This window comes from Triticum dicoccoides, chromosome 6B (genome assembly GCF_002162155.2).
Source record: "Triticum dicoccoides isolate Atlit2015 ecotype Zavitan chromosome 6B, WEW_v2.0, whole genome shotgun sequence".
NCBI classification, from domain to species: Eukaryota; Viridiplantae; Streptophyta; class Magnoliopsida; order Poales; family Poaceae; genus Triticum; species Triticum dicoccoides.
In genome coordinates, this window is record NC_041391.1 from 240,638,202 (window position 1) to 240,648,072 (window position 9,871).

The 9,871-nt window shown below is 45.2% G+C and overlaps 1 protein-coding gene across 1 annotated transcript in view; it reads left to right on the forward strand.

Annotated features, from left to right (window-relative positions):
* The window catches only part of LOC119324062, a 4,050-nt gene extending 2,966 nt beyond the window's left edge, over nt 1–1,084 (forward strand). The window contains exon 2 of the mRNA XM_037597794.1: nt 692–1,084. Coding sequence (XP_037453691.1) covers nt 692–721 — 30 coding nt within the window. The 3' untranslated portion in view covers nt 722–1,084. The remainder of the gene's footprint in view (nt 1–691) is intronic.
* The last annotated feature ends 8,787 nt before the right edge of the window (nt 1,085–9,871 follow it).

A 9,871-nucleotide genomic window follows, 5' to 3' on the forward strand; every position in this document is an offset into this window, starting at 1 on the left:
TTTGCAGCCTTTTTGCAAGATAGGTTCAAGTGAACCAGAGATACAGGGGGGCACAGGGGGAAGAGATAAAGAAAAAGACACACACTAACAACACACTTAGCAGGTGAGAACAAGGAAGGTCAACAAAACACAACAAAGAGCACCACCGGCATAATCGAACGGCATCGGCTAGCCGAGACCAACCCACGGCACTGCACCGTCGACGCAATCAAAAGGCTCCATGCAACCGAGACTGCACAACGCCGCGACACCACCTGTGTCATGGGGCACATTCGAAGGGTCACGCTAGGCCGAGATGACGCCACAGCTCCTGTGTGCCACCGGAGTAGTCGAGGGGCGTCCCCTAGCAGACCAAACGACGACACTGCACCGTCGACGCAATCGAAAGACACCACGCATCCGAGACTGCACAACGCCGCGACACCACCTGTGTCGGGGGTACATTCGAAAGGGCACGCGAGGCCGAGACGACGCCACATCACCTCTGTGCCACCGGCGTAGTCGTAGGGCACCGCCTAGCAGAGACACACCAAGAAGCACTCGAGCACGAACACCGCCAAAGAAGAGCACAAAACCAATAGTTGTTTTTACAAATCAACTATTAGAGAATATCCGAAAGTGTATTCTTGATAAAAAAAGTGTATCTTGTAGTTTTTTTTTGTCAAATCAATAGTTGTTTTATTTTGTACAGGCACAAGTTAAGCTTGATGAGCAGACATAAAGGTGGTCGAGGTGGGAGGGCTATTGAATGGATGAGATCCAGTGCCTTGCCCACAGCAAGGCACGTCGTAACTGGCGGCCAGCCAACCGTTGGATCAGGGGTGAGCAGCTCAGATCGAATACTGTAGCGCAAAGCACTGTTGACGTGGTACTGTAGCATAGATCACTATAGGTGGGGTACTGTAGATCGAACACTGTAGAACTGTCACTGTTCATGTAGATCTGGCCGTTGATTTTGGATTGGACGATTGTGTTCTATCGCTGCTGCACAATCTTGGGTATATGTCTGCTTAATGTAATGAACTCTTGTGGTACTTGTCTATTGTAATGAACTCTTAGAGCAACTCCAATGGACCGACCCAAATAGACGGCGTTTTTGTCCGTTTGGTTGGCTGCCCGCCCGTTGTCCGTCCTCTTTTATTTTTGGGTCGGCAGTGCGCTCAACGGGCCGATCATTTCATGACCGCGCGCGCTTTAGATCATGCCAGCGGCCATGCCGTCGCCTTGGTTTTGGCGCTCCAACGTGCGGGAAAGGTTCGCGCGCGCCGCGGCCAGCGCTCGTTATAAGAAGGCGCTCCATCTTTTGCCTGTAGACGGACCCCCTTTTGCCTGTAGAGCTTCCCCTCTTGATCAGCGTCTGTGCGGTATCTTGAAGCCGGCGGCTTGTAGCATCGCCACCACACCCAGGCGATCAGCGGCCGCCGATCAACCGGACGTCGCGGTCGCGATCTCGCCTTGCGCTTGGACCGAGCCATGCCCGGCGTTGTCGTTGTTCGTTCGGCCGGGCCGTGTGTAACCACCGTCTCGAGGATGTAGTAGTGATTTCATACAATCGCTTATTAATTCAGAGAAAAACGATCAGCCAAAAGATCATGTTAATCGCAAATAGACAATCAAGTTGGATTTCTGCATGTCTGCATGTCCATCGATGACTTGCTCCGCCAGCCTCTTCATGGCTGATTCGAATGCTCCATGGCGCTGGCTCTGCATGTTGCTGCGCTGTTGCCGCCACCACGATCGACGCCTTGTCCTCTGAATGGATGCGAAAGGGATGTGAGGCCACCGCCTCTGTTAGGAAAAGCAGGGATTAATAGGATTAATTAAATCATAACAAATCACATGGCAGTGTGAACTAGATTATTGACTCTAGCGTAAGTGGGAGACTGATGGAAATATTCCCTAAAGGCAATAACAAAGTTGTTATTATTATATTTTCTTATTCATGATAAATGTTTATTATTTATGCTAGAATTGTATTAATTGGAAACTTAAACACATGTGTGAATATATAAACAAATATCGTGTCCCTAGTGAGCCTCTACTAGACTAGCTCGTTGATCAAAAGATGGTTAAAGTTTCCTAACCATAGACATGTGTTGTCGCTTTATAACGGGATCACATCATTAGGAGAATGATGTGATGGACAAGACCCAGCCGTTAGCATAGCATATGATCGTTCAGTTTATTGCTACTGCTTTCTTAATGTCAAATACATGTTTCTAGTACCATGAGATCATGCAACTCCCGGACTCAGGAGGAATACCTTGTGTGCTATCAAACGTCACAATGTAACTGGGTTATCATAAAGATGCTCTACAGGTATCTCTGAAGGTGTTTGTTGAGTTGGCATGGATCGAGATTGGGATTTGTCACTCCGTGTATCGAAGGGGTATCTCTGGGCCCTCTAGGTAATACAGCATCACAAGAAGTATGCAAGCAAAGTGACTAAGGAGTTAGTTACGAGATGATGTATTATGGAACAAGTAAAGAGACTTGCCAGTAACGAGATTGAACTAGGTATAAAGATACCGACGATCGAATCTCAGGCAAGTAACATACCGACAGACAAAGGGAATTACGTATGTTGTCATAAAGGTTCAGCCGATAAAAGATCTTTGTGGAATATGTAGGAATCAATATGGGCATCCAGGTCCTGCTATTGGTTATTGACCGGAGAGGTGTCTCGGTCATGACTACATAATTCCCGAACCCGCAGGGTTGCACGCTTAACGTTCGTTGACGCTAGAGTAGTATTGGGATATTTGATGAGTGGTAACCAAATGTTGTTCAGAGTCCCGGATGAGATCCGGGACATCATGAGGAGTCTCAGAATCGAGAGGTAAATATTTATATATGGGAAGTCATATTTTGGGTTTCGATAAAAGGTGCAGTTTTTTCGGTATTGTACCGAGAAGCTTCTATAAGGTTCTGGAGGATTCCGGAGGGGTCCGGAAGTCCACAAGTGGGTCCACCACAACCCAAGGGCTAGCATGGGCTCCGGGGAGGCACCCTGGCCTTATTGGGCTAGGCGCACCAAGTCCCCAAAAGCCCATGTGGCTAGGGAAGGCAAAAGAGGAAGGAGTCCTAGTAGGAATAGGATTGGATTTTGGAGCCCAAGTCCTTCCCCCTTAGCTGCGCCCTAGGGCTTGGAGGGGCTGTTTCCCATGCCCCTCCACCTATATATAGAGGGGAGGGGTGCCCCAAGAGTACACACCAAGCCCTTGGCGCCCCTCTCTCTCCCGTTACTCCGTAGTTCCTCCGCCTCATCCCGGTGACGCTTAGCGAAGCGTTATTGGTGCTCCACCACCACCATCACCACCACGACGTCATGTTGGCTGTGATACCATCTACTTCTCCTCTCCCGCTTTTTGGATCAAGAAGGAGGAGACATCATCGAGCCGCATGTGTGCTAAACTCGGAGTTGTCGTTCGTTCGGCACTAGATCGGTTGGATCGTGATCGGATCGCGAAGAGTACGACTACATCAATCATGTGATAAACGCTTCCACTTGGCGATTGAAGGAAATATGCCCTGGAGGCAATAATAAAGTTTTTATTTATATTTTCTTATGTCGTGATAAATGTTTATTATTCATGCCAGAATTGTATTAACCAGAAACTTAGTACATGTGTGAATACATAGACAAACAGAGTGTCCTTAGTATGCCTCTACTTGACTAGCTCGTTAATCAAAGATGGTTAAGTTTCCTAACCATAGACATGGGTTGTCATTTGATGAACGGGATCACATCATTAGAGAATGTTGTGATGGACAAGACCCATCCGTCAGCTTAGCACTATGATCGTTTAGTTTTATTGCTAATGCTTTCATCATGACTTATACATGTTCCTCTAACTATGAGATTATGCAACTCCCAAATACTGGAGGAACACCTTGTGTGCTATCAAACATCACAACGTAACTGGAGGATTATAAAGATGCTCTACATGTGTCCCCGATGGTGTTTGTTGAGTTGGCATAGATCGAGATTAGGATTTGTCCCTCCGTGTATCAGAGAGGTATCTCTGGGCCCTCTCGGTAATGATCGTCACTATAAGCCTTGCAAGCAATGTGACTATTGAGTTAGTTACGAGATGATGCATTACGAAACGAGTAAAGACTTTTCGGTAACGAGATTGAACTAGGTATGATGATACCGACGATCGAATCGGGAAAGTAACAATACCGATGATAAAGGGAATAACGTATGTTGTTTTGCGGTTTGACCGATAAAGATCTTTGTAGAATATGTAGGAGCGAATATGTGCATCCAGGTTCCGCTATTGGTTATTGACTGGAGATGTGTCTCGGTCATGTCTACATAGTTCTCGAACCCGTAGGGTCCGCACGCTTAACGTTCGATGATGATTTGTATTATGAGTTATGTGATTTGATGTACCGAAGTTTGTTCGGAGTCCCAGATGAGATCATGTGACATGACGAGGAGTCTCGAAATGGTCGAGGCATAAAGATTGATATACTGGAAGGTTATATTCGGACACCAGAATGGTTCCGAAGTGTTTCGGGTATTTTCCGGAGTACCGGGAGGTTACCGGAACCCCACGGGGGGGTTAATGGGCCTTCATGGGCCCTAGTGGAAGATAGGAGGCAGCATCCAGGTGGAGGCGCGCGCCCCCCAAGCCCAAACCGAATTGGACTAGGGTTGGGGGGCGGCCCCCCTTTCCTTCTCTCCTCCTCCTCTTTCCCCCCTTCTTCTTGTGGGAATAGGAAAGGGGGGGGGGGTCGAATCCTACTTGGACCGGGAGTCCAAGTAGGACTCCCCCCTTGGCGCGCCACACCAATGGCCGGCCTCCTCTCCTCCCCCTCCCCTTTATACGTGGGAGGGGGGGCACCCCAAAGTCACACCAAAGTTTCTCTTAGCCGTGTGCGGTGCCCCCCTCCACAGTTACACACCCCGGTCATATCTCCGTAGTGCTTAGGCGAAGCCCTGCGCCGTTAACTTCATCATCACTGTCACCATGCCGTCGTGCTGATGGAACTCTCCCTCGGCCTCAACTTGATCAAGAGTTCGAGGGATGTCACCAAGCTGAACGTGTGCTGATCGCGGAGGTGCCGTACTTTCGGTACTTGGATCGGTTGGATCGCGAAGACGTTCAACTACATGAACCGCGTTACTAAACGCTTCCGCTTTTGGTCTAGGAGGGTACGTGGACACACTCTCCCCGCTCGTTGCTATGCTTCTCCTAGATAGATCTTGCACGATCGTAGGAATTTTTTTGAAATACTACGTTCCCCAACAGTGGCATCTGAGCCAGGTCTATGCGTAGATGTTATATGCACGAGTAGAACACGATGAGTTGTGGGCGATAATTGTCATAGTGCTTACCAGCAACGTCTTACTTTGATTCGGCGGTATTGTTGGATGAAGCGGCCCGGACCGACATTACATCACCACGTTCATGAGACTGGTTCTACCGACGTGCTTTGCACACAGGTGGCTGGCGGGTGTCTGTTCCTCCAACTTTAGTTGAATCGAGTTTGACTATGCCTGGTCCTTGTTGATGGTTAAAACAACACACTTGAAGAAAAATCGTTGTGGTTTTGATGCGTAGGTAAGAACAGTTCTTGCTAGAAGCTCGTAGCAGCCACGTAAAACTTGCAACAACAAAGTAGAGGACGTCTAACTTGTTTTTGCAGAGCATGTGATATGGTCAAGACGTGATGAGATATAAATTGTTGTATGAGATGATCATGTTTTGTTAAAGTTATCGGCAACTGGCAGGAGCCTTATGGTTGTCTCTTTATTGCATAAGATGCAAGCACCATATAATTGCTTTACTTTATCACTATGCGATAGAAATAGTTGCAAAAGCAATAGTTGGCCAGACGACCATGTGACGACACGTTGATAAAGATCAAGATGATGGAGATCATGGTGTCATGCCAATAACGATAGAGATCATGACGGTACTTTGCAGATGGAGATCAAAGGCACAAGATGATGATGGCCATATCATGTCACATATTTTGATTGCATGTGATGTTTATCTTTTATGCATCTTATTTTGCTTAGTATGACGGTAGCATTAGGAGATGATCCCTTACTAAAATTTCAAGGTATAATTGTTCTCCCTAAGTATGCACCGTTGCGACAGTTCTTCGTACTGAGACACCACGTGATGATCGGGTGTGATAAGCTCTACGTTCACATACAATGGGTGCAAGCCAGTTTTACACATGCAGAATACTCGGGTTAAACTTGACGAGGCTAGCATATGCAGATATGGCCTCGGAACACTGAGACCGAAAGGTCGAACGTGAATCATATAGTAGATATGATCAACATAGTGATGTTCATCATTGAAAGCTACTCCATCTCACGTGATGATCGGACATGGTTTAGTTGATTTGGATCATGTGGTCATTTAGATGACTAGAGGGAAGTCTATCTAAGTGGGAATTCTTAAGTAATATGATTAATTGAAATTAAATTTATCATGAACTTAGTCCTGATAGTATTTGCATATCTATGTTGTAGATCAATTGCTCGCGTATAGCTTCCCCGTTTTATTTATGATATGTTCCTAGAGAAAACTAAGTTGAAAGTTGATAGTAGCAATGATGCGGACTAGGTCCGTGACCTGAGGATTATCCTCATTGCTGCACAGAAGAATTATGTCCTTGATGCACCGCTAGGTGACAAAACTATTGCAGGAGCAGATGCAGACATTATGAATGTTTGACAAGCTCAGTATGATGACTACTTGATAGTTTAGTGCACCATGCTTTACAGCTTAGAACCGGGACTTCAAAAATGTTTTGAACGCCAAGGAGCATATGAGATGTTCCAAGAGCTGAAAATGATATTTCAGACTAATGCCCGCGTTAAGAGGTATGAGACCTCTGACAAGTACTTTGCCTACAAGATGGAAGAAAATAGCTCAGCTAGTGAGCATGTGCTTAGAATGTCTGGGTACTACAATCGCTTGAATCAAGTGGGAGTTAATCTTCCAGATAAGATAGTAATTGACAGAGTTCTGTAGTCACTATCACCAAGTTACTAGAACTTCGTGATGAACTATAATTTGCAAGGGATGGCAAAAATGATTCCTGAGCTCTTCGCGATGCTGAAATCAGCAAAGTTAGAAGTCAAGAAAAAAAAATCAAGTCTTGATGGTTGACAAGACCACTTGTTTCAAGTAAAAGGGCAAGGGAAAGAAAGGGAACTTCAAGAAGAATGGCAAGCAAGTTGCCACTCCCATGAAGAAGCCCAAAGCTAGACCCAAGCCTGAAACTGAGTGCTTCTACTGCAAAGAAAATGGTCACTGGAAGCGGAACTGCCCCAAATACTTGGCGGATAAGAAGGATGGCAAAGTGAACAAAAGTATATATGATGTACATGTTATTGATGTGTACTTTACTAGTGTTCATAGTAGCCCCTAGGTATTTGATACTGGTTCAATTGCTATGATTAGTAACTTGAAACGGGAGTTACAAAATGAACAGAGACTAGTTGAGGGCGAGGTGACAATGTGTGTTGGAAGTGATTCCAAGGTTGATAAGATCACCATCGCACACTCCTTTACCTTCGGGATTAGTGTCGAACCTAAAATAAATGTTATTTGGTGTTTGCGTTGTGCATAATATGATTGGATCATGTTTACTGCAATACAGTTATTCATTTAAGTCAAAGAATAATTGTTATTATGTTTACATGAATAAAACCTTCTGTGGTCATACACCCAAGGTGAATGGTTTATTGAATCTCAATCGTAGTGATACACATATTCATAATATTGATGCCAAAAGACGCAAAGTTGATAATTATAGTGCAACATATTTGTGGCACTGCCGTTTATGTCATATTGGTGTAAAGCGCATGAAGAAACACCACGCTGATGGGCTTTTGGAATCACTTTATTATGAATCACTTGATGCTTGCGAACCATGCCTCATGGGCAAGATAACTAAGACTCCGTTCTCAGGAACAATGGAGCGAGCCAATGACTTATTGCAAATAATACATACCGATGTGTGCGGTCCAATGAGTGTTGTGGCTCGCGGCGGGTATCGTTATTTTCTGACCTTCACAGATGATTTGAGCAGATATAAGTATATCTACTTAATGAAACTCGACGCGGGTGGGGCGAGGGTGGGGGTGGGGGTGGTAGAGGGACACAGGCGGTGGGGTCCGGTGGTCCGGCCGGCGGCCCGTGCGGTGTTCTGTATGGGAAGAATCAGAGACAAGGAAGAAGAAGGGTTAGGAGACGTAGGATCTTCATCCAACCGCCTGAAATGGTCAACTGACCCAAATGACAAAAGTCACGCGACTTGCATGCATACATGGCTTTATATTCAGTACCATCATCGTACCTGCTTAGCACTGCTCCTGAATCCATCAAACTAAACAACGTGCCACTCACAATTCCAAACTTGTTGCTCAAGTACGAATCTGATATGATGCTGATATTACTAAAACAGATAACATTTAATTGGTCAGCTAATGTTCCTACTTTACTTTCGAAAGGCACGTGCACCACATATAGAGAGATAGCAGGGAGTTGCATTCTTAATGCGCTCTGGTTCATCATGTGTGGGCACTGCGCAATGAACATTTTATTATCCAAAATCTGCTTGCTCTTCTTTAGCATGTTCCTCTTCCACTCTTCTTTAATAAGTACTCTCTCCGTTCCTAAATACAAGTCTTTGTATAGATTCCACCATGGACTACATATGGAGCAAAATGAGTTAATCTACACCCTAAAATGTATCTGGATACATCTGTATGTGATCCATAGTGGAAATCTCTGAAGGAAATATGCCCTAGAGGCAATAATAAAGTTACTATTTATTTCCTCATATCATGATAAATGTTTATTATTCATGCTTGAATTGTATTACCCGGAAACATGATACATGTGTGAATACATAGACAAACATAGTCACTAGTGTGCCTCTACTTGACTAGCTCATTAATCAAAGATGGTTATGTTTCCTAACCATAGACATGTGTTGTCATTTGATTAACGAGATCACATCATTAGAAGAATGATGTGATTGACTTGACCCATTCCGTTAGCCTAGCACTTGATCGTTTAGTATGTTGCTATTGCTTTCTTCATGACTTATACAAAGTTCCTACAACTATGAGATTATGCAACTCCCGTTTACCGGAGGAACACTTTGTGTGCTACCAAACGTCACAACGTAACTGGGTGATTATAAAGGAGCTCTACAGGTGTCTCCAATGGTACATGTTGAGTTGGCGTATTTCGAGATTAGGTTTTGTCACTCCAATTGTCGGAGAGGTATCTCTGGGCTCTCTCAGTAATGCACATCACTATAAGCCTTGCAAGCAATGTGGCCAATGAGTTGGTTATGGAATGATGCATTACGTAACGAGTAAAGAGACTTGCCGGTAACGAGATTGAACTAGGTATTGGATACCGACGATCGAATCTCGGGCAAGTAACATACCGATGACAAAGGGAACAACATATGTTGTTATGTGGTTTGACCGATAAAGATATTCGTAGAATATGTAGGAGCCAATATGAGCATCCAGGTTCCGCTATTGGTTATTGACCGGAAACAGTTCTAGGTCATGTCTACATAGTTCTCGAACCCGTAGGGTCCGCACACTTAACGTTACGATGACAGTTTTATTATGAGTTTATAAGTTTTGATGTACCGAAGGTTGTTCGGAGTCCCGGATGTGATCACGGACATGACGAGGAGTCTCGAAATGGTCGAGACATAAAGATTGATATATTGGACGACTATATTCGGACACCAGAAGTGTTTCGGGTGATTTCGGAGAAAACCGGAGTGCCGGAGGGGTTACCGGAACCCCCCGGGGAAGTATTGGGCCTTAGTGGGCCTGAGGGGACAGAGAGGGCAGCAACACAGG